Source organism: Pempheris klunzingeri, chromosome 5 (genome assembly GCF_042242105.1).
Source record: "Pempheris klunzingeri isolate RE-2024b chromosome 5, fPemKlu1.hap1, whole genome shotgun sequence".
In the NCBI taxonomy this organism is placed as follows: Eukaryota; Metazoa; Chordata; class Actinopteri; order Acropomatiformes; family Pempheridae; genus Pempheris; species Pempheris klunzingeri.
In genome coordinates, this window is record NC_092016.1 from 20,301,486 (window position 1) to 20,327,918 (window position 26,433).

The 26,433-nt window shown below is 41.8% G+C and overlaps 1 protein-coding gene across 1 annotated transcript in view; it reads right to left on the reverse strand.

The window, feature by feature from the left end:
- tspan9a (tetraspanin 9a) overlaps positions 1-22,279 on the reverse strand; it is a 62,493-nt gene extending 40,214 nt beyond the window's left edge. The window contains exon 1 of the mRNA XM_070830862.1: positions 21,911-22,279. Within this exon, the coding sequence (XP_070686963.1) occupies positions 21,911-22,279 (369 nt within the window). The remainder of the gene's footprint in view (positions 1-21,910) is intronic.
- Between the last annotated feature and the right edge of the window lie 4,154 nt (positions 22,280-26,433).

The following is a 26,433-nucleotide window of genomic DNA, read 5'->3' on the forward strand; positions in this document are numbered from 1 at the left end:
CAATGATGCCCACATACTTACATACAAACCAATAATGCAATTTCTATTTCTTTCTTTTTTTTTTATGTCACAAGGCCTTTAATCTTTAGCTATTTACATGCATTCACACAGAGGGGTTTTAGTTTAAATATGTCACGACAAGAGTGCTGATGAATGCATACAGAGATCAAATAAGCAATCTCATCCTGGAAATGTTTAAAAAAGAAAATCCAATTCAGGGTGACTAGAATATTGAAATGCACTGCGACTATCAAAATGTCCATTAGTCACATGCCACGTCTTTTCATCTTGACTTATATAGTCATTACAGGAGTGAAACACTCCATTTGGCATTGTTGTGCACACTTAATTTTCCTCTTGATTGAGCCTGCCTATTAGTGCTTTCCAACCTCAGTACAGCACACCAGGGACAGAGGATTGCTGAGGAAAATGCACAAAAAAAATAAGATTGCATGTCGGAGCCAGCCAAGCCTCTGGGGTCAGGAACACACTTCAGCTCACAGTTAATTAACAGTACGTTTGAAATGATTTTGGTAAGTATTTTTGGTCTCTTTGTGGGAGGAAAACTTTATGGTTATGAATAAAACATGGGGTGTACCTTACGATGATTAGATGAGGACTGACTGAGGCCAAGTGGTACTGTACGAGGCAGCTCTTGTTTCATTCCTGCCTCTGTGCTGCAGATGCATGCACATTAGGATTCCACTGGATATCTGCTGGTTGGGATTCACAAATAGTGTGCCTGTCTGCCTGCATGCCAAACGCTGAGCAGACACTGTGGCCTGATGAAGAATCACCAGCTGTTACCTAACAGTCCCTCTAATCCCTCGATCCACCACATTCAACTGTTACTGGTGAATGATAAGGCAGTGGAGGCAATAACCGCTTTCTGCTACATCTCCTCTTTCTGCGGCTATTAGACGGGCTGGACTTCAAAACAAGACAAAATTACATCTAAATTGGCATCTTTGGGCTGTTTTCTGGTGCACAGCCTTGCAATGTTCCTGTGCTTCTTGTATCTCTTTATCATACTGGGCTGAGAGGCGTTGTAATTTAGGTCCCTGGAAGAAGATTCAGTGTTAGTCTGGAGACTGAAAATGATGCAGGCTGCTGTCGCAGAAGTCCAAGATAGAAAGCAAGAGAGGACGAAAGAAGAGAAGAAATAATCTTAACGTAGAAATAATTGGTTAAATGTGGAGGTACAGGGTGTGGGTGCGAGCTTTCCGCATCATTACTGTGGTGGTTTGTCTTTTCTTATAATGAGATTGCCTGTAATCAGTACCAAATCAGTTCCTCTGGGACACAACAATGAGAATTAAATGGTTGGACAAGCCATGGAGGATGAAAATGGAAATTACATCTGACAAATCAACAGGCAGCCAGCAGCCCCATTGTGCATTTGTTGCACCTGATTGAAATTAAAACACACCATACATCGTCAAACCTATTTCTACTAATCTGTACATCTGACCCAGCGACCGTGATTGGCTGCCTTCTCACACTGAGCCATGACTGAAAAGAAGAAGACGCGGCGCATATGAAAGAATCTGTGTCAACATGTCAAGTCTCTATTCTTGTCTGTGGCATCCCGATCACAGCTGCACAGTGTAGATAATTGGGTTGTAATTAGACGAGAACACACCATAGGAGGTCATGTAATGCTGAAGTTGGCGTATAGCCGCTGGAAACACTGTAGCTGTTCTGCATGATTTCCTATCGAGGATAGCCATACTAAACACGCTGAAATCATACACAGATGTATGCAATCACACACACACACACACACACACACACACACAAATAGAGCTTTCTGTTAGTGGGCTGTTAGAGGAACTCACTTTGACACATCACTGCATTTGGTTTCCACATTCTGCCCTAAGGGAGATGGCGCCTTGCCAAGCTGCTCACTTCTGAAATATTAAGGCTAGAACCCATTGTATGTTGCTAATTCGAGAAAGTGCTGAAAAGGGACAGAAAAGGAAGGTAAGAATTAAGCTCCTATATTTTTCATGCTCAAAGTTCTTCCCCTTTCATCTGTTCACAGAAAAAAGAACATACATCATTACTGCGATTAAATAAAATAAACAAAATTGCCCTGTCACATCCAAACTGCCTTATCAAAAGGACACAAGATGCCTCAGTAAACACGACTACACACACATTTACATATTCTCGGATTCATGAAGTCATACTGTAAGTGTCAGGGAATGGCTAGAGCTTGTAAACAACCTGTGGGCCAGAGCGTACAGGCTGCAGTTCTCAGGCTTTTTAATTTGAATTATGTGACACAGTGAAACCCTGCAGGCAGATAACCTGACTGCCTGATTTCTGCATAACCTATGATGTCTGAAAAATAAACATTTCATTCTTGTTCTGCCAGATTGGTCTCATGTATAAATTAACAGGCCGGTATTAATAACGTTAGACTGCTCCTGTAAAAAGAGGGCAGGCCATAAAAATAGTAACTGACACGAAGAGTGTTAAAAAAAATATCAATTTACTGGAACTTTCCTTGCAGATCTCACCTGCACCAACAGTGTACTCACTGCTATCTGCCTGCATGGATATCAATAATTAATGATCGTGTCTCTGCCCCTGCCTGGTTATATTCCACAGCAAGATAACTACTACTATATGGACTACAGGAAAGTGATGCATGCACAGAGTGCCCATTTCTGTTTTTAAACTTTGTGTCCATCATAATATTTCATTATACTTGTTCCCGCTGGAGTGATGAGGCTGCAAGAACAAGCGAAGCAGACGCCTGGTGGCTGATAGCTCCCTGTTTTGTTTATTCACAAGAGGATGGTATATAAAAGGTGATTTATATTCCGGACAATGATAAGGTAAAGCCTCTTAGCAGCCCCTGCTCTAAAAGAGAGATAACCAGAGGCTGGATGTGACGAGCATCCCTTCTACTGCAAAAATGTTGGCTGCCTAGGAAACTCAGTGATCTGTGAAGCTCCACTCTCGAGAAGAATGATCAATACACTCCCATCTTACTATTTTCTCTCTGAAGCTCAAAGAAATCACTATCCGCTGTGCCGACACTGAGGAGGTGTGAAGCGAAGGCGGATAGCAGTGGGCGGTGAAGGTGGTCAATTCAATTATCCCTCTGTCAGAGCACATTTTCTATTCTAGACAGCCTGCAAACTCCCTTGGAAAAAAAAAAGGTGAATACTTTGGATTGCTCTTAATATTTCTGAATCTCAATTACATCATCATCATCTTCAAAACCCATTTTGTGTGAATTTATATTAAGATTATACCCTTTTTGATACAGTTTGAATTAAACATGTGTCAAAATCAGAATTTCAAGGGCTGTCAAATGTCGACAATGCTAATTTCTATGGAAGGTTAATAGAATACTTGGTTGCAGACATCACCTTTTATATATGCATCCCTGTATGTGAGAGTCACTGGGGGGCTGTGCTGTGTGATAACAGCAGATGCTGTGAAGCAGCGTGGGTAAGGTATGTCAGCTAAAACCACAGGATGACGAGTCGGAGAGAAAGAAGTCTGATTGATGTCAGTGACATAACCCAGACTCTGTGTCTCTGTTAGGAAATGTCAGGGGCACATGAAATTCTAGACATAGGCAAACTTTAGGGGGTGATTATCAAATGTAAAATAAGTCCAGATCCCTTCCTAAAAAACTATCTATAACCATTTTAGAGCTAGAAATAGTCTGGCATAGACAAATGAAAATAAAAGGTTAGCATTTATGTAACACATTGAAGGGTTCCAAAGGCCTGTTTTAAATAGCTGCTCACAAGCTGGTGGAGTCTCTGCTTTACGGCATTCCACAAAATGGGGAAACATCTTTTCTCATAAATTATTAGTTAAATCTATGGTAACCACTGTGTAATGGAAGTCATTTGTGATAAAAAGCTGTAATTTTCATTTTTTGATACAACCATTTTCCCTCAGTCTTTCTCGTCTGTGTGCTTTTACTTTAATGATTTTGTAATTTCCCAGAATGCCCTTGTACAAATGTTTGAGTGATGGGCATGACGGTTCCCTCTGTTAGCTGGAACCTAATGTGCATGACAGACACTGCACTTAACTCACTGCAGGAGGATTTACTTTTTAAAAGTCTCTCCTGTCTGGATTTCAGTTTTCCTCATACAACAGCTAGCATGGGAAACAAGCCACTCAGATTTGAATGTAAGTGCTAAACATTTTCTCAGACTGAAACCAAAGGATGTGGATTATTATTTAGTTATCAAAAATATACACAGCCTAGTACTTTGCTTTGCTTCTTTTATAAGCCAGTGGGAGAAATGTTTATCAGGCTAATTTACATCTGCTGTTTACTTTGAAGTGAAGAAAAGCAACAGCAGAAGTGTTAAAGGATTAGTTTGATATTTTGGGAAATACGATTGATACCACAGTTGTGTCTGTACAGTAAATACAGAGCAACAGCCAGCAAACATTAGCTTGGCTTAGCATACAGGCTGAAAACACCTAACCTGACCTACATTACATAACACCTCTTGTGCCTGCGCTGTATTATAATTTATCAAGGTTACCATCATCGAAGAAAATGGTAACTGGTATTATGAGGAAAACTTTTTTCTTTCATTCAATTTCAAGAGAAAGGGCTTCTCTTGATTCTGAAAAACTGACAACAAAGTTGGATGTTTAGCATTTGTGTAAAAATCTATTGAACTCTTTTGCAGCTGCAAATATCTCATTGTTAGCTCTTGTCAACACTGACTGACCAAACATTTACTGAATATCAGCAAAAAGCCGACAAATGAGAAAATGAAACCAAATATGCAAGATACAATAGATGCTGAAAGAATTTTTTATATGGTTTAGAATGAATCTTTCTCTAATATCTGTATCATCCAGCTGAGCGTTCTCACGGGAATAACACACAGGGTGTGTCTGCTGAATAAGAGGTACAATATAAATCAGCATCAAAGTGGAACACATGTTTCTAAACAACACCAAATAGACATTTGGCCCTTGGTGGCATCCTGAATTAATATTTATTTTCCATTATGTGCAATCAGTCAGCTTGAATCTGACTAACAAATGTGGGTGGAAAAAGTCATACAGAGGTAACGATAATAATAATTGTAACAAGTATGATGCTGATGTTTGTTGATTTTCAACCAGATGCTAATCTAGTCCAGCTTCCCTGGACTCCGTCACAGCGAGGTACGCAATATTTAACCAATAATGTCATGCACATGAGAGGGGAATATAGAGGTATACAAAGAAGAAGGATGACTTGTGATAGATGTGACCAAGAAGAAGGCTGCTGTAAACACTATTTCCCTTTGGCTGCTCACGTAGCTCTTTTGCTTCCCCTCCACATTTATATTGTAAACACCTGTCTCTTTTCCAGTCTACTCCTCCCTCCACTCACTCCATACAGGGACAGCTCATCATCCAGAGCAGGCTTCTCTGCTGCACTACCTATCAGCTCTGGCTACATCTCATACTCCATTCAGACACAGAGTAAACCCAGGCTTCATGTGGCTGGCCCGGGTAAACAACACCAGACATTTTGGTTCAATTTCCAGTCAAAAGCAGAAGGATGACACAAGGAACTGGGATTGATTGTTTTTAATCAAAAAGGTTTAAGTCTAGGTTTTGAAGTTGCAACTATTTGTGGTTCTGCATGGCTGAACATACAGCTAGGCAGGATCTAACGATTATTTTCAATTCATTAATCTGCTGATTATTCCCTTGAATAATTGATTATAGATTTTATTTTATTTATTGTCTGTAATACATTGGTGAAAAATAACCACCACAACGTCCTGAAGCACAAAGTGAGGTAATCAAATGTCTTGTTTTGTAAGTCACCAAATATTCAATTTACTACAATGTAAGACAAAAATGCAACAGCAAGAGAAGCTGGAAGCACATAATGTTTGAAGCTTTGCGTGAAAAAAATACTCAAACAATTCATTGATTATCAGGATAATTACATTTTCTCTCAACTAACAGATTCATCAATTGATAATTGCAGTTTTACAGAAATATTTTCATAACAAGACTAGATTCTAAAGCTCTGAAAGGCCATAGTCAGGCACAGTGTCACAATGAGCTAAACGCTAACTTTAGCACACTCACATTCTAATTGTGGTAAGATAATATGCAACTTTTTAGCAGGTATAGTGTTCTCAGCCTGTTAGCAAGCTAACATTTTGTAATTAGCAATAAAAAAAAAGTAGAGCTGAGGCTGCTGGGACTGTCTTTAATTTTGCAGATGTTTGTTCATAAATGACCAATTAAATTTTGACCCAATGCTGACACTGGATGAAAAAGTACTGCAATTGATTTTGAGGGGGACATGGATGTTTGTACCAAATTTAATTCAGTTCAGTAGCTTTCAAGATATTTGAGACTGGACCTACGCGGAGGAGCGACGGACCGAGCGACATTTCAGTTCTATAAGTAGATTTCCAAAATGTGCCCCCCTGCTAATTAAAACATGAAGCCTCTCATGGTTTAAAGCAATCATTTTTTTTTTGGCTTGATTAATTATGAAACTCTACTGACTTTTAAGATGATTGATGAGAAGGTTAAGATGATATACAGTTGACACACACTGCATGGATAAAATTTGCATTTAGATAGATCTTCTTAGTTCAAACATCTCTCGAAGACACTGTGGCTATTTGAATATTGCATTTCTACAATATAAAATGAGCTTCAAAATAGGAAAGAAGAGGTTGTTTCCAGCTTCACTGAGCCTGTAGGCTATACAACACTTGAGTGTGTGTTGGTGTATATACAGTATATGATTGTGTTTGTTGGTCTTCGTTATGTTTGTTTGTCTCCTCGTTAGAGCATGTGTAGCCTGGCACTGACACTATACACATATTTAGAGTCCAGCAGAACTAGATCTGACAATTTCCAAGGTACAGCCTGACCTCTCATTCACAGAATATTGCTAAAAGACATACAACAAAGCAATCCCACTGCAAACAAACATACACCGAGGTAGAGCTGTGTTGGTGAGGAAGTGTTGATCCAGAGATTGCAGAGCTAACAAGTGGAGGGAGGACAGATGCAGCACAAACTGAAGTAGTGAGTAAACTAATAAATATTTTGTTTAGTTAAATAGTTGGTCTTGAGTCAGCAGGCCAGAAAGTAAAAGTCCAAGAACAAAGAAGTTGTTCCATAATAGCGAATAATGTTCTCCCACTTGCTTATCACTGCTGTTGGGAAACAAAAAAAATCTCATCTGCAGCCACAGGCAGTGGTTAATTGAGGAAAAAAAATCTCTCAGCACACCATTCTCCACCGTCTACACATAATGAAATTCTCTACCTAAAATTGTTTATTTGACTGCCCTGACCTCTCTCACTCTTCATTTCCAGTATAATGGAACAGCCTGCGGTGGGAAGATTGTGCAGAGATGTGGATAATATCAGAAGACTACTGCTGAGGCTGGTCTTGCTACAGCATGCGGTCACTGGAGCTGATAACCTGGGCTGCTGCATGCAAGGCACCACAGAAAATATCAGTTTGCTCTTCATGCTATTAATACGACGATCTGCTCTCCAGTAGAATATGACAGATTAAGAATCAGTCGACTTTCATCAGCGGCTACAAAGAGGCTTTGCAAGCTTTCAAATCTACAACAAAAGTTAACCTTTATAAGGAGCTTGTAAGTTGTAAAAGTGGTGCTACTGTACAGATGTGAAATGCAAAGCTCTGCCTAATAGTTGGAAAAAATGAGGATGGGACTGGCACAGTGAAAATACAGAAAATGGTGTGAAATCATCGGAAAGTACAGACACACTGAACTGCACACTTTGTCTTAATTATACCTGGAAGTGTTGGTTGCTCAGACTCAGCTTTATCTGTGCTTTGTTGCTCTCACTACATCCAGCCAATGTGAAAGAAAGGAAACAGTAAAAAGTCCTTTGAAAGTCGATGAAAAACACTCAAATCTCTGGGGGAGCGTGGTGAGATTGAGCCAGACTGCTTTCCTTCATAAATCAAAGCACATCATAGACATCCGCCAGCCACTGTTGCAACAGGTGTTTCGCTCCTCCCTCCTTGCTCCTCCCTTTCTTCTGCTTTAGCATGCAAATAAACCTCCTCGGAATGGGCTTGTTTATCAAGGAATGTCTCTGTATTACACACACACTTAAACAAGTGCTGTGCAGGGTGTCTCTCAAGTAGGCCACCTCAAGTGGATCCAGATACAATGTGTGTTTAGAGAGCACTCCTCACTGAAAGAAGACAACCATAAACATTCTGCTCCATCTCACTTACTTCCCCTGCGATTGCTGGAGTGACAGGGACACTTTCGAGAGGAAGCCTATCTGCTTGTCCACCTGTCGATCCACCGCAACAACATCAGAGGTGTCGGCTCAGTTAATTTGCTCTGTGGCTCTCTACCGTCTTGACATGCTTCTTGCATGCCCATCTCCCGCTTGCTTTGTCCTCCAATTGTCCTCTATCCTGGGAGTTTAGGTTGGATAACGGTGGAGAGACAAGTCTGCTGTACTTAACGCGTACCACACAGGTGACGCTTCTAAATAGCCCGTCAGATTGTCACTGTGTCACTGCAGGATGGCTGCCAGCAGATAGCAGGTCTATCTCGTTTAGACAGGAACAAATGAGGCAGAAGATAGAGCTAAAGCTGATCCACGCCATCGTGACTTATCGCTGTGTCCAGATGCCATTTCACACTGAGGTCTGCTGATTATACTAGCTGCTTCTATGGTAATATTTGTGCATCATGGGTACACCTTGAAATGTTTACTTTTTATTATATATATATATATATATATATATATACATATATATATAAAACTCAATGCCTGAAAGCATGTATCAGTTTAGACTTTCCGTTTCTATTAGTTAATTTTAGAGAACATGAGGGTATTACTGGTGCAGCTGCTTAAGGGGGCCATTTGTTCCTTTTGAGCTGCTTGAGTCCCCCCCCTGTAGTGTACTGCACGGACCGTATGTGATTGGGTTTCTCCAGGATAATGAGTTCATGTTTGTGCCATGGAAGAAGCTAGCTCAGGAGGAGTGCAACTGTAGATGCCACAACCCAGGCTCTCTACTGTGTAGCCACTGGTGTGTTGGACACCAGGAGACCTCCTGGGTAATCAGCACGACGAGGGGACAGAATAAGACGAGGGCATTCTGATCGATAGAGGTGATGAAGTTCAACATTGATCTCTAATAGGCAAATTAATTGCCTTGCTCAGACGTATGTCTGATTTTCAAGTGTCCATTTGCATTCAACTCCTCATCAATTATGTTGCCTCACTTTACATTCAATTTCTTCACCTCATCTTACCTTACCTCACATTACCATGTCTTACCGTGAATGACCTGATTTTTTTTATAAACAATGTGACACTAATTCGGAGAGTTAAAGCCCCCATAGTCCTTGTCAACTTTAATTACATATTACAGCTGCCCCCAAAAGAATATCCAGATGTCAACTTATGCTAACTGGAAGAAGTCAGGAAATGAATTAGTAACAACTACCAAGAAAGAAAAAAGCAACTCAGTAGAGGATGCATTTCCTTAAAAGATGGCAGCACGATGCCATATTGTTAAAAATGCATAATCATTACAAGTGGTTTTAAATAGCAGATCAAACAGTATGTATCCATTTTTTAGAACTCAGCTCACCCAGTTTATCCATGCTGCTCATTACGGAGCAAACAAAGGTTCATTCCTCTCTGTCTCTGAGCTGTGACCGCTTAAGTCCCATGTGCCTATAAAGAATAGGTCACACCACTGGTGAGGTTGAGACAAAGGTCTAAATTGTATACGTAAAATGCACTGCACCGTGAAAAGGTCCCCATTTAAAGACAACCTACTTTTTTACCTCCCTCCTGTCACCCAGCCTCATTGAAGATGCTTTTGTTTGGTGTGCTGCACTGACAGTCACGCACTAAAAGGAACAACGGGAAAATCAGCAGACTGGCTGAACCGTATTATCAGAATGTCCATAATAAGTGGTTAGATGCACAGTCAGCTGCCTTAATAGGTGAAGAATGTCAGTGATTGGCAGCACTAAAGCAAAGCCATTAACTTGGAACCTCGTTTCATGTTGGGAGGTACAAAAAGCAAATGCAGCATTTAAATGTACATGAATTTGAAGCCATTGGTATGAATATACATGGGCTACGTCTGCGGGTGAATGCAGAATGCAGACACACAAAAATGTTGACAGCAAAGTGCAGGCATCTGTGTGCTTATATGCTCCTGCAATGCCTCCATGCTCACCATCTTCGCTAGCGCAAGCACTGTGAATCTCCACGGACATACTGGCATGCATTTGAGATGGACTCTGATATAATGAAGATCTGGTTCCCTGCAGCTGCACTCTCCACTCTCCATCTCCCTCTAGCCAGCACTGATGCAGAGTGAAACTGTTTCATAGGATATTGATGTTTTGTTTTTCTTTTCTACCAGAGCACATCCTCTGCAAATAAACATGTCTTTGAATCAAGTTATTCTTGTCTCACCAATGAAAATGGAAACTGCTGATCACAAAGGAATTCTATGGGTGATAAAGCTGACCGCCCACCACAGTTAATATGAAAAACAGCCAGATTCCTCAGCCAGTGTGCGTTCTAAGGCGATATTGGATCAGCAGCTAAACCAGGCTAATAAAGCCATTCTGATGTAGGCCAGCATGAAATGTGATTGCTTTTGAGGAAGATTTCTTACTATAATCACAGCCACAGCCGTCCTGTGACTCATCCACATTAAAATTATGCTTATTTGGATCTAAAAAATAAAAAAGATGGGGTGACTTGTCTAAGAAGTAGTCCATTTTGGTGCACTTGCTCTCAATGCTATAATTATTTACTTGTCGTTTTCACCTTTCACAGGTGTCTATGATAACCCCGTAGAAAAGACTCATGGACCCTGCCAGCCAATCTTGGATAAAAAATGGCAAGACTTCAGTGAAAACCATTCATCTCTCCCACAGTCTGTGAAAGAATTAAAGACAGAGTGAGAACATGCTGCAGGACAATATTTTTTACCCTCACATCTCTTTTGCAAGGTAAGCACTTCAATGAAAAATGAACTGTGTTTGGGGGAGAGGGGGCTTTAAGGAGAAGGGAGAACGCTTTCCAACTAAAGCTAACAGAGATGTGCTTTTATTTGCCAATCAATCTGGGCTCTCGGTAATATCGACAGAGGCCAGCAGACAAGACACTTCAAATGTGAGACGAAGGCTTCCACTGTCCTGCTCTCTATTAAACTGAGATTTAAAAATCATCATAACCTGCATTTGCAACTCAATTAGACTCCAATCCCAAGCTTGAGTTCTGAGCCATAAATTATAATACAGCTACAGTATGTATATGGACTATGCATGTGGTCATGACTGCATGTGAATTATCTATGTACACATACTGTTCGTACACAGATAGTGTTTGATACTTATTGAATAAATGAATGACGGCGGTCTGTTCCCTCTATCATGATTGGCTAATTACTCTCATAAAGCCCAGTACAGCATTACAGAATGTTAAAGGCCCACGCGTTATAGGTGAATAACACAGAAATGATCCTTTATCTGCTGTTTGTTCTTAGCACAGATAATCATTGCTGGGGACTTCACAGCTGTCGAAAAGAAAGAGCAACTTCCCTGTTTAGTGAGAGTTTAATTCTACTGTCTGATACCTCTCTCTATGTACAACTGTATTCACTTTTCATCTGTCATCTTATACTCTCCTCTGTTAAACTGAATGTTAAATATTACTGAAGCAGCATTATAGGGCCTCTGGTTATTTCACCAATGCCAATTACTCCAGAGCTGATATGTTGGTGAAGAGTAACTATACCCAGGCTACCCAGGTTTGTGCTGACATCTAGCAGTAGCTGCATGTTCTGTCCACATTGTGAGGAGAAGCAGCCTGACACGACTCCAATGGATTGCAAAATTTGCCTGGATGATGTTGGGGGGAAAAAAACCAAGGCAGAAAACGTATTGTTCTGAGATACTGCAATGTGGGTATTGCTATTGAACATGTGGCTTATCAGCTAGTGGAACTTACATGTTTGTCGTATTCTGTGCTGTCAGATAAGTTAGAAAACATAGAATTTAGGGATATTTGGCAGCACCAGGTGGATTCAGTTGGGTACAACCCAGGTTGGGATCTCGGTTTTTGGTCCGTGCTATGCACCAGTATGAGGTGGAACTGATCCACAAAGGTCAGTTTAACGGGGTCTTTCTCCATAAAAGATAATGAGCTGCTCTAATCAACAGTGAGCATTTACCTGATGAAAACACAAAATTAATGGTGTGTGACAAATTATGGGCTAATAATCGGCAATTCATCAAACACAGACATGTCAGCTAACAGAAAAACAAAGTGAAGAAAAATCCACACGAGGTTTTAGTTTGCTGGTTTTAAAATCAGTTTCCACCATTAAAATTGAATTTCATTTCTATATTTTTTTCCTGAAATGGACCAAATGATTTTCACGATTGTCCCCAGAAGGAAAATAAAAATGACATGATGTGAATGCCACGGAGAGAGAGAGAGAGAGAGAGAGAGAGAGAGAGAGAGTAGGGCTTGAGCGTGACAGTGACTCACCTTTTGGGGAGCTGTCATCAAACATCAGTGTGTTCACCTCTCTTGCTCTTGGGAAGAGGTCCCTCCCCTCCCTCCCTGCCTTCATGCTTCGCTTCTTCCCACCCAGGAAAAGGACAGCATTTTGGTCTGCCAGTCTGTCCTCTCAGAAGGGGAGCGGGGAGAAAAATCTGGCCAACCCCATCTGTCCCTGTTCACTAGTGAACTGTGCTCAAGAAAAGACCATGCAACCAGTGTGAGTAAAACCCAAAAAGCTGTCATGGTGGGGATCTAAAATGAGGACATGCCTGCCATGAAAAAGTAGTGTATGTGTATGAAATGGAAGGGGCATTAATGGGCTGACCCCAAACACGATGCTGTGTCCCTTAATTACCACTGGACAAAACATGGTGATGGGAATCTGTTTCAACACACTGCACTGATAAGTGCATACCCTAACCCACAGGTAGAAGGTGTGTGTTAATAATTACTCTGGCCCACTGCTGTATGATTGAATGAGATCATTCACCCTGGGTTGCGATGACCCCGTAATCGGCTTCCCAAATTAGACTCCTTTCCCTAACCTCAGTTGGCCAATATTGAGCTCCACTCTGACTCACTCTTTTGTATTCTGCTGCCATCCAAAGTCCCCCATTACTGAAGCCTGGGTGGCTTAATAAGAGAAATGGAGACATCTGTGCAGCAAAAATGACTCCTGACGGGGACTGCAAATGATACATGGCGAGTGAGGGGGGTCTCTACACCAATTTCTCACTTTATTGCATGTTTAATTAACAGTGTACTACAATACCAAATGGACAGAACTGTGAACATACACATTTTGCGGAATTTTTGTCAGCATCTTGACATGTTAAAAAAAGTAAATAGCACTGAATAAACACTAAAATGATAGCATGCATAACGGTGGCTAATACATTAATTTGCTTTCATGTGTATTTTATTAATTGAGTTAGAAGGGGTGCTATGAATGAGGTTAATGAATGTGGACTTGAGGCAAATAGTTACATTTTTGTTTGCCACACTATTTAAATGGCTAATATTTTGTGACAGAGGGAAAACTCTTAACCTGATCACTTATCATTTCAGGGGAATATCAGCAGTTACTGACAACTTAAGTGTGTGGCTCTTGCATTTATCCCGTGCAAAAAAACTGTTAAGTCATCTCTAAAAAGTACGATCTGAGACATCCCTCTGTGCCCCAGATAGAACACCAAAAGCATGGAACGAGGCTGCTTTTACATGCTTCCTTTTTATGTAAGACTTTGTATGCTGAAGGCAACCAGACTGCTTCAGATTTCTGATTTTCAGGACACATAAAACCCCTGATATCCTCTGAAACAGAACAGATACACAAAGCAAATGCTGTTCCATGTCTGGCAATAAAACTGGAAATTGGTGTAAAATAAATAAGCAGAACCGTTTGCTTTAGTCGTCTGATAATACTTGAGCAAAGTCAAGGGGGCAGTTTAAAACTCAGCTGTGATAAGGAAGAGGAAGAATCTGCATGCAGGAAGAACAGCAATAATCCCTGTTAGATTTACAAAGTCTGTCAGCCCATCAGTTATCTTGCTACTGTAACGGTGAAGGATCTTGACTAGCTAGCGCATTTTCCTCTTCAGGGAGAATATCAGAGCCGGTTGTGAGCACACCTCATGCACATCAAATAAGAGTCAAGCTCAAATTGGATCAGACATAACGAGAGCACTGCAACAACCTGCTCTGATGAAGATCTGGGTTTTGCTCTGAAAACAAAAAGATAGGCTTCCATTTCGAATCACAACACACAAAAACAGTCTATACATTGGCTGATGGTCTGATTTATTCAGTATATTGCATATAGTATGTGAAATTGTCCCATTAAAAAATAGCAATAAAAACGTGTCAGGCATTCACAGACGATCATCTAGTCAGCATATGTGCTGATGTTTGTGTTCCCATCCAGAAAGCTACAATATGTTGCATTTTATGGCTGAGTTATAACTCAGCAGTAATCTGTGGCGGTTCAGCCAAATAAATCAATATATGCTCTAATGTTTAAGGCATAAATCTGTCTCTCATTTGTCATGACTAACAACGGCCTCATTGCGTGTTGGGGTCTTGCTGGAGATGTGTCCTGGGTTCATTACCATTCAGGCAGTGAATGCCTTAGTCCCTGACCCAAATTCAAGAAAAATTCACACAGATTCACAGTCAATCTGCTGCACATATTTTCAGTATATTGGAGTGCAGCTGTACAATGTGTCCTGGGTCTCTAAATGTTGTTTAGAAAGGGGAAGGAGATAGACGACTTGAAACAAGCTCACAAGAAGGCTATGTGGGTTGTTTGAGTGGGCTCATGGTGTAAAAAAAAAAAAAAAACAGGCCCAACTGAATCAATTGAGATAGAGGCCCTGGGGAAATAGGTCTTAGAGTCAGTCATTGATGCATCCTCATATTACAGCTGATAGCCTCTGGAGAAGTTAGGAAGCTGGACCCAGGACACTCATGCTCTTATAGAGTTAAATACAGCTTTATATGACTTCTAGTATTTCCAAAGAAACTGCTTCCATATGACCATATACTGTTCACCAAATATGCGCATGGTAATCTTAGAGGAATTTTGTTTGCTCTCTGACGACCGAGGAAATTATATTCTGTGAGCCTCCTCAGCAGACCTGCAGGTGGACACTGACTGGGAAACATTGATTTCACTGTAATTTGCCTTTAGGTGTCAGAAAAATGCTGAGTAGTTGAACTAGCAAGCTGTTCTAACGTTGTACATAAATTCATTGCTTAGGTTCAGATTCGCATTGATTGACCTTCCTGGGGGGAAAGAGAAGGCGAGTATAGCTTGTGGTCACTTCTGCAGCACAAGGACACATGCAGCACGGAAACATTTTTTAATGTGCGACGTCTTGCTCATGTGAAGGCCCTAACGTGTTTTGCAGCACCAATACTGAACAGAATGGAGACAGAGAGACCTTAACAGCGCTCCAAAGGCTTGAGCTGACCAAATCACATAGCTCAGTCTGTCTGTTCTGTTGGCTTATACTGAATCTCCACAAGTCCACAGGCACTACGAAGTGTCACTACGTGATATGTAAAATGTTCAAAGGCAGCTGAAAAGCTACAATAATTACATTCATCTTCTACCGTGCATTTAGCGAGACTACTGTACTTTTGTACAACAGTTTGCTTGATAATACAAATCAGTTTGCACCAAATTGAATTCCATTATGATATTTGAAATCATCCCAGGCTGTGAGGCTGCTCAGAAAAGCTTGTTTATTCTATCTTTTTCTAATAGCGTCTGAGTAGATGTCTTGGTTTGGCTGTTTTCAAATAAACAAAAATTACAAAAAAGAAGGGATAAGACCTGCTGTGATCAATAGCCCAAATACACAGCCTATGAGGATATTTTCTGCTGTTCAGTTCAGCAATATGAGCACATTATTGACCACACAACACTGATGCTGCCTTCTCCTTTGCCTGAAGTGCACAATTTGGCACATAATCATTATAAAAGATCCTCCTAATGTATGCGGACCTAATGACATGCATCTTTTTCCATCATACTCCCATTCTCTGGCTCTGAACTCTGACCTATAGTGTATTCAGAATAGATCTCTGTGTTTCATGTGCTGCAGCAAATAAAAGATGATGCATCTTAGTGTTGAGGTGCACTATAATGATTCCTGATTAGGTATTTCACCAGCTAACAACATGATGACCACTGATTTCAAATATGGTAGACAGCAGATACAGGCACCCTTTGCTGTATCTGCACATTCTGAATCTGAAGAGGGACCCCAGTGTGTAATTTCACTGAGGTTTTTCTGCAATTCCTGTACCTAGCAGCTACTGTTATTTCATCTGTTCTTGGGTTGTTCACCTGTCACTGCAAGTCAGTATCACACAGCTGACACAGTAGCAACTGGGCTACAACTGAATCTGTGTCGTGTTGATTTATGCCAACTTAGCAGCAAACATCAAACTTCATGGCAAATTCTCCAAAAGGGATTTACACTTGTACTTTGGGCATGATTTGTGAAGAAGGTGTATTTAATCTCTGCCTTTGAAAGTTAACTTATTTAAATAAAATTTTGCAGTTTTAAGCTTCTCATGTGTGTCATAATCCCCCTTTAACAAAACCAAACAACAATTCATCAATTCTGTAGCCATCCCCATTCAAAGTGGGATGAGTGATGGGGTGGGAGACTTCTTGCAAAAGCACCACCTACCTACTGCCTCCAAGCGGAAAATGCACCTCCAATTCTCCTGCTCTATTACCTCGACCCCCTAGAGTGAAACACAGCAGCTCTGTATCCCAGTTGATCTGCAACATGAGGTAATGAGCTCAGCAGTGCTACATAACACGGTTGGGAAATCGAAGCAGCCAAAGAGAGACGTGTAAATTAGAGCAATCTCCCCAGACAATCCTCCGGACAAAAGCAAGCATATGGAGATATTTACCAAGCAGGTTAGCCAATCTGAATCGAGGCCCAGCTGTCTACGGGGGATGCAAAATACAAAACTTCAAATGCATATAAATATAGCGATGTTCTCTATGTAAATATGTTTCAAAAAACAAAAAAATCTTTCAGTCTTGACAGCCTGGCTTCTATATATTTAATGATATTTGAGCATGTTATACAGTATAAATGCTTGATATGGACCATTCTGTAGACATATAATCTGTGACTGGTTGTACTGACAATTGTTCGAATTCACTCACTGCCTATACTAAAATTTGTGGAGACAGACTGGCTTAGGTTAATGGTCCGTTCTGCCGTTTCAAACTCAAAGCCAACTCAAGAGCCAGTCTTTCACGGTAGATTGATGAAATTAAATGCATGCGACAGCACAGCATATACAGCTTGTTTCATCATCTTGTAAAGTGCACTCAACCCTCATCCATTTTCCTGTGCCCCAATCTTTGTTTCACCTGGCAGTGACTGATGAAGTTCAGCTGTGCCACTTGTAAAAAAGGAAGAAGAAAAGGGGGAAAAAGTTTGTTATAATACATACTCTCTAGAGCCATAACAGACGACTGAACTTTTCATGTGCCAATATGGAGAATAAAAAACTGGCAAATTACTTCAGCACCTTAGATCCAATATCCCAGAGGAAAGGGGCAACTTGTGCGAAATGCTTTATGGAATTCCACTCAACCAGATGCAGACATCACACACACTTCTCACAAACCACCTTGAGTATTTCAATAGCTCTACTCTTTGTACCATCTGAGTGCGGGTACATATGAAACCTTAAATGTCAAATTCAGTGATTAAATCGATGGGGTAACTAATCTTCTGTTGCCTCAGACCAAATGGTTTATAAATCCTGCAGCAATCCCTTAAGTAAGCACAGGAATTCATGAATGCTAAACACACTTGGTTTTCTCTCCTCTAACAAAAGGAGCTGCTTTGATACTACCACCCCTCTTGCACTTGTAGGACAAGGCTGCTGAGCTGACACTTTTCTTTTAAATATGAATATCAAATGAGGTTTTAGCGTTTGATATGGCACAATAATGGCACAACTGGGGTGGGCCCATTGAGCTACTGTACAACCTATCTCTAACAAAGGAAATGAGCATTTGTATGATGTTTCTCATGCTTCTGTATCGTTGTGTTAACGATCAAGCCTTTTAAAAAAAAATCTTTTTGTTTTTTAAAGGTGTCCTGTATCACTAGACAAGATAAATAAGTGCAGCAGTGGCCAACAAATTGAATCTTGAAAAGAAGAGATTAAGAGAGGAGGCTGCGAGTACAGAGGACACACTGCAGAGCAAGAGTCTGAAATCCTTTCTCCCAGCAAGAACAACACTGATATGCTCACAAGGCTGACACCAATAGGACTTAACATCAATCACCCTTGCAGGCTGGTCAAACAGTCACCATGTGTGTGTTAGTGACAGAGCACAACAGATCCCCCTCCCTACTACACCACACACTGTCACAGCTCAATGGCCACTTGCTTGGATGATCGTTGGCTTTAGCATAGAGCCGTCCGAAGGAGCCGCATTCGCAATCCAAACTGCACCTTCCAATACTGCCCTAATCTACACGAAACTCCCCCTACAGCTCAGACTCTCCTAATCCCATATAAGAAAGAGGAGCCAGATGGTCTTGAACAACTGCTGGGGGGCCTGAGGATGAGCGCATGTATGGAGATGCCTGGAGTGCCTGCCGCTGTTTACCTTGTGCTTCAAGTTACCACCTTAAGCCCTGCGGAGTGGATGGTGTGTGTGTGTGTGTGTGTGTTGAGTGTACTTTCAAAAATGGCTGTGAGTTTGAGTATGTACAGCAAGTGTGCTCGTGCACATGCGCACAGCTAGAAAGAAGAGACCCCTGCTGTACCTGGTTTCGGGTTACTGCAGCACACCGTTCCCCCTTCAGTACTGGGATGAGATGTCAGAGCTTCAGAGGCAAACCTCCCTACCAGCTGCAGTAACCTTGTGATTCCTGGAGTGTCAGAGGTAGAGCAGCGCAGTCCCAGGGGTGTCAGGCTACAACATGCCTCTCACCCTCCCTCCCTACGTCCCAGAGAGCTCGGGCACCCCGTCCCAACCCCTCACTGATGAGCGAACCCTTTATTCCCAGCTCTGCTAACCTTCAACTGAGCACACTGCTGCCAATGGTCCACAAGCTGATGACGCCCCCAACAGCCACATGCAGTATCCTAACCCACTCATCACCCCAGTCTTTTCCCATAGGACGCTGACTGAACCGCCATTAAAACTATCTAGTAGTGGGAAGACAACAAGAGTATCAATCTGCAGAAATAGAGGGAAATATGCATGTTGGGTGTTCATTAAGTGAACATTACCAGAGTAAAAATTCAATTATTGCACAGCAGGGGATGTGCTGGGGAAAGTCCATAGCCACCCAAGGTCCCTAAGCCCACCCCCCACCCCCTCGCATGCAAACGTACACATACATCTTAACACACTTTAGAGAGCTTCTGCACACTCTCAGGATGGTTGTAATGCATTTCCATGGAGGCCACTGAGCTAGGCTCCACATGAATCAGAAGCCACCAGCCTTGAAATCCAAAGCCTCTTTTCCACCTCCCTATTAGTGGTGCACAGCAGCGGGTTATTAGGCGGGGGTTTTTGCCACTGAAAAGGGTTAAGCACAAAATGAGTCTGGAGAGAACCTGAGAAGTAAACGCCTTCACACAAATCCCCCGAGACTGCCCCTCCAGAAGACGGAGGATAACAATGACCTTATGACCTCTGCCATAGGTTGACCTATAACTGTGCACTGAGGCAGCTTCTGATGTATTAATCGAGTCAAGCAAGCCGGGACTGACATACAGGTAACAGTTGTTGCTTACATTGATGATGTGTTTGAGGTCTCACTTCACCTATACTAATGGGTTTCTGTCCCATACTGCTCTTCATCTTTAGGGCAGTCAGTATCGATCATTTCTAGATTATAGCCCTTTTAAAGGCTAAGATAAAAGGTAAGTGCTGCGCAAGTTTAGGCTCATTTAATTTGTGTCTTTTTGAATAACCTTTAAGTTGAACCAAATTATCATGTTTAATCATTTGAATTTTGTTTGGCCAGATATAAAAAAAAAAGAGGCAGCAATTTTTATTGCATTATTCTATCTTATTGAGTTTATGATTAAAATTTTAATGTAATGTTTAATTTTTGGTTCAAATGCAATATTTACTTAGGTTGTGCTTTAAATACAGTCAATTTCATCAACCTCAATGAAGCTGTCTGTATGGAAAAACATGCATTTTGCAATAACCAGCTGATTGATTATTTATGTGGGCACCAATTGATTGAGGAAATTGCTTAAAATTTCTATCTGCAATTCAAACAGTGGTGATGTCAAGGCTTGAGCACTTACTTGCAGTGTAAACATACTGACTGAGTTAAAAAGAGGTGGTCACACCAAGGTAAGTCAATGTCTGCATTAATGAATCTGACATCAGCTACGCTTTTTTGACCTTTTCATTCCCTTGAACAAACATTTACATAAAGGCGATGAGCCTTGAAGTATTTGTATGTCTCAGCCAATCGCACTCACCCTTGCCTCTGTGGACTGGGTAGTGCTGTGAGAGTGATATGGAGATATTGCCCTCCAGCAGCAGAGAGGTCCACAGCTTTAGACCTGAGCCTGGCCACTTGCAGTGCTGTTCATTCTAATATATGGAGCAGATGATGGGATAGATCTCGGGTTGTGCGGTGCATGTGTACGTGTGTGTGTTTTAAATGCTGGCCTGTTCACAACTGGGCTCAAGCTAATGCCCACTCTATTGCCTCCACTGTGCCCCAGTTAGCAGGGCTCAAAACCCAGTGACATGGTGGGCTGGGGTTGGTAGTGTCCCCGGTGTTGGGATGTTTTTACGCTTCACGCTTCGCTGCATCTACACAAAAGACTTGGCCCCATAACCCATAAGCCCTCTAATCCATTCTGTAAACATTCAAGGGATGCCCACTTTTACAACAAATGCCCATGCAATGTGTACACAGCAGAGCCTAGCACACGCTGGCCAGGTTTTACAGGGTGAAATCTATTTGTGAGTAAATTTGGCATCACTATTAAATTATAATTCTTTTTCCTGTTATCATAATTACTACAGGTGTGGGTAATTAGAATAATTCTTAGTTACATATGTCCTGGTGCAGCAATTCTGACCTTTACCTATAATATTATTGATTGCAGCTTTACCCAAGAGCAAAGGCACCTCATCAAAAGAGTGAATAATAAAATGAAGAACACCGCACACGTCATGAGAACATGCCTCCTCCAAAAAACACCTGAAACTCCTGCTGATCAGCTGATGTCCCCTGGGTGTATATTATGCTCATCAATGTAACTGTACTGTACAGGCATATACTCTTTCACTTGCATGCCAACAGCAGCATTTCAACTCCATGTTCACTGTAAATCATGTAACCATCTGAATGAGTGACCCTAATGAACCCATGTCTTCCTTAGCACCCCCCCATCCCCACCCCCCCATCCCCACCAACAGTCACATACAAAAGAGGACCTGGTGCAATGCCACTGACTCTGTCATGACATCCAGGAATAGCAACATGCACAAGAGGAGCAGGCATAAACAGCCTGATGTAATAATTAGAAACACATGATTGCACTGACAACCATCACTTTGCCATAATGTTTCCTGATTAACATTTTGAAGAACTTATCACAGACGGAGCCTTCACATTACTTACCGCAGATATGGATGTTTAGGGCTGGGTTACAAAAGCCAGGTTTACTCTGTCAGCAACTCTGTTAGCAACTTCTTTTAAAGCCATATCTACACATTTGCATAATTAACATCAACCAGATTAATGTGAATAAGTACGATGAGACAAACATTAACAAAATGATGAGCCACTTACCCAGAAGATGAGATTGAAGATGAACATCAAATACTTCAAGCAGCAGAGGCAGCCTCTAGCCATGTTGCACTTCTTGAATTCTAAAAGGAACACAAAGGATAGATCCAGGTAAAAGACTACGTATTTGCTGCTTTTGGGAGAGCTGCACTTGTTGTTGGTCTTGTCTCCTGTGCTGGCGTCAGCTGCAGCTCCAGCCTGCCCCTGCGGTGCGTTTTTGCGTGGCCCCGTGGAGCCGTAGAATGCGCCGGCAGTGAAGCCGCGGCCGCCAAATGGCCGGCCAGACGTGGAGGCTTGAGCAAAATCTGAATCGTGGCTATCTACGGAGGGGCTACGGTGAATGGCTGACTCCTCACTGCTGGACTTCTCCATGCTCTAAGGCTGCAGCTGCTGATGAAGGGCTCCGTGACGCACAGTCTACCATAGTCTCAGAGATGGCAGGACAGGACAATTCACCATCCAAATCTCCACTGCTTCACACTCTGAAGCAAAAACAGATAGAAGCCCCACAGAAGCACAACTACATCCACCTCAAAGCAAACAGTTGGGTGAGAAAGTCCTCAGTATAGAAGTGAGTACAACTGCACTATCCAGGCACCTCTGCCAGGCTTACGGCTCTTCTTCTTGCTGCTGCTGTCTTGCTGTGATAGTCCTGGAGTAGCTGTGCAGAAGGGTCCTGTGATGAGCATTACCTCCGCCTAATAACAGCGCTGTATTTCCAGGAAGAACTTACAGTACCCCCTCTGTCCCCTCTTGTAATATCACTCTCCTCCTGCGCTGCTTATTGCTGTGCTGGGCTGTTCCACAGGGAGAGAGACCTCAGTGAGTCTCAGCTGCTCCACTTCCACGTTCTCTTGCTGACCTGGTAACTTTTCTCGCTTCCTCACTCTCCTCTTCCCCCTGCTCTGCTCCCTCTACGTCCTCCTCTTCTCAGCGCGCTCTGATGCGCTCTCGCTTCCTTTACTCTATCTCGCTCTGTCTCTTTCTGAGTGTGCCTGTCTTCTCTCGTGTACCACTCAGTGCTCAGCAGCTCAGTCCTCCGCACTGCCTGTGCTCTGCTCTCCCAATCGCAGCACTCTGGCTGATGTGCTATTATCAGCAGACGCAACTAGCGGGCATTCCCTATCTCCCAACAAGAGCAGTGCCGTCCTCCCCCCAACTCTCTCTCTCTCTCTCTCTCTCTCTCTCTCCCTCAGCCCCTCCCAACTGCTGAGCAGACAGCCAATGCAGCAGCTGCAGCCAGACGCAAGCTCCTCCCCCTCCCCCCCCCCCCCACATGTCATTAATAAGCTCATCACTGTGTTTGCTTTGACTATACATGTTCAGCAATTTCATCTTTGCTGTCAGGGGAGTTGAGAGGCCAGAGATGAATTTAAGAATATCAAACAAACAAATAAAAAAATGAAGTGGCATGGTAATTGTAGTTGCGTAAAGGGTTCTGTGTGGAGTAGCAGGGCCGGGGGTGTGTGTGAGATGGAAATTGCAGGCAGATTCTTTTGCATGCAAAGAGCTTGTTTTGTCATGATGATGATACAGACACCTGCGATTTTACACACGCCAGCATAGCTTCTCCCAATATTTTAATCTGAAGTCTGTAATTTCATTGATTAATGCTGCCGTAAATAAGCCACAGGTAACTCTGTCAACAGGTGATTTATCATTTATTTCTGAAATTCAGCCTGAAACATCAGGCGACTATCACTTGACTGATTACTGCATCTGATGTGGGTGGTGGCGACAGTGCTGAGCTGCACTTTGGTCACGCTGTCGCTCTGTGCTCACTGCACTGCCCACACCCATGTAAGGGGACCCAATTCACTGGCATGGATAGCCCTGCTGATTCACACATTGAGCTGACAAGATATCATAGAGCTAGCTCCCCAAATAGCCACATGTGCATATCATCAGAGAACAAAGGCTAAATGGCAAGGGATCCTTAAGGTGGTGACTGTGATGATGATAACTGCCAAATGTCCATAAAACAGGATAATTATTGCCATATTCAAGTTGTGTATATTTGTGTGAGCTTGTTGGAGCTTAATTGTAGCCTGCGGTGGCTGTAACAGTTAGAATAACAATATAATTGCCCTTATTGACTCCCAGAGTCAACATACTCCAGGACTGTCAGAGTAAAACAGGTCTACTTCATGACTGCACATTGTTCTGCTGCGGTAATGGTCATCTGTCAGCTGAGTGCCAGTGATGGCTCAGCCTCCAGGCAGATGGAGGGAGAGTTTCAACTGAATGGTCTTAAAGGTAAATCCAGTAATACCCAATCGACATAGACAAGCTAATCCAATCCTGCTTGTTTCCCCTTTGTAGAGTAAGAAAAAAGCCTCAAGAAGCGAATGCATTGTGATTTTAAAGCACAGAAATGAGGAAAAAAATCACGCCAGACTAGCTGTTTCCCTGTTTCCAGTGTTTATGCTAAGCTAAACTAACCAGCTGCTGGCTGTAGCCTTACATTTACCCTAGAGATATGAAAGTGGTATCAAGCAGTTGATCTTACTTTACTAGAAAGCAAAGTGTCAAACTTTTGCTTTAAATGAACCATCAAACCATCAAAAAGAATGAAGAAATGTAAATGGTATTATATAAAGAATACTCATTGTAAGAACGGAACAACATTGTTGCTGACAGGAGAAAATCACATTTCTACATTTTCAGCTTTTCATCTAATAAAAGTGTGCCTATTTTTCACCTTGAACATGTGTTTTATTGTATTTGATTGTATTTTGGGGTTTCTATGTGGCTTTGAACAGCTAGAAGACTTTGATGCAACACTAGTATTTTAACCAATAATTTAATTGAGCCTCCACAAAGCCTTGTGTGTCTTGAAATACATGTTAACAGAGATATCTATTATCTGCAAAAAGGTAGCAACTCCTAATGAATAATCATTAATACGACTGCTAAGGCAGACATGCCACACAATAAAATTAACTGCTCACAAGTTACAAGTGACAAGGTTTCTTATTATCAGCCTCCTTGAATACATGTGAAAAGCCGCAGAGACTTTCAGAATTTAGCTTTCAGGCCTTAACTCCAAATTCAATACAATCTACGTCAGTTCTGCTTTCTCTAAGAGTTACGCACATTTATAAGAGCTCAGTGGGGCTCTTAGTGTGCATGTTACTGATTTCTCAAGTAGTCTGAAGGACACATCCGAGCCCGTCCCTCCTGAGCCACGCACAGATCGATCTATCGACTCAGAGCAATGGGGCTCTGCGCACATGCATTAGGCTGAGGGGGTAAAGCAAGAGAGAAACAAAGTGAGACTCAGGGGAAACAGACGTATGCAGGATGACACAGAGGAGTTGAGGCTTAGAGAGAAGATGAAAAATATGTGGAGCACAGCAGAGCAGACCAGAGCAGGAAGCCTGGGCAGAGATGGAGGGGGTGAGTGGGATGATTGTATTCAAACATTCTCTATGATGCTGAGTAAATCTGGCAGCTCCTTCAGCATTTGTATGTTGCAAAGAGAGACAGGACCGGAGCTCTCCACACACTATGTGTTGCAAAAGGTAGTGAAACACAAACACTTAACCTGAGTCATGGCACTGGGACTATGAACAGATAGTGACCTCCATACGGAGTGGTGTCAGGGGTATGTATCAACCTCCATTACTGAGGAGGTTAAGATTGGCAATACCAAAATATAGTATGTACGTATATTTGTGTAAAAATAGTTCTGTATATGGGTTTAATTTATTTTGTATGGTGAGTGGCATTAGCATACAAGATAGGCATAGTATGTGACCTAGATAACAGTAGGGGGTAAAGTGAAATTTAATACAAGTCTTTTGCTGTCTAATTACATGATAAAGACCTGCACGATGAAATCCTTCATCAGAAACATAGATTTAAACTATGGCTCAATGTCTCCAATGTCATCTCAAAAGTAAAAGTCTCTCCTGGATCTTCAAATTAGTTCATTAACAGTGTTTAATCTGTGAAATATAACCAACTCCATGTCCTTGTACCTACAAACAGCCTTTAAAGGTGCATCAGATTTATGTCCAGATTGGTGTTCTGCACCACATCTTTAGTCCATTGGTTGTGGGATGGAGGGGCTACATCCTTCCAAATAGATAGAATTGAGTGTCTGGCTAATAAGGAGGAAAAGGCAATAACCTTCTAAAAGTGAGCAGGGAGATTGGAGTCATCTGGGGCTAAGAGTATACCAAAACTAGCAATTGTGGGAGAAGGCATAATATTACAGCCATAAGCCATAAGCAAGTTTTATGATGCAAGACTACATCATATGGTAGGTGGTCGCTGGGGCTCGTCAAATAGGGCTATACACTATTTATATCTATTGTATACTACTATATACTCAAATCTTTTGTAGATAAGTATATTCCTTTTGTTAGTATGGCAGTGGGAGATACATTCTATAATGTATGAAAACAAGTTGAAAAATGTAATTTTACTCGCCATTGGTGACCTATCGCCTTAATAGTGAGGTGGCATAGGTGACTTATTGATACTTTGTGATAAAAAACTTTGGTACATATAAATCTTCA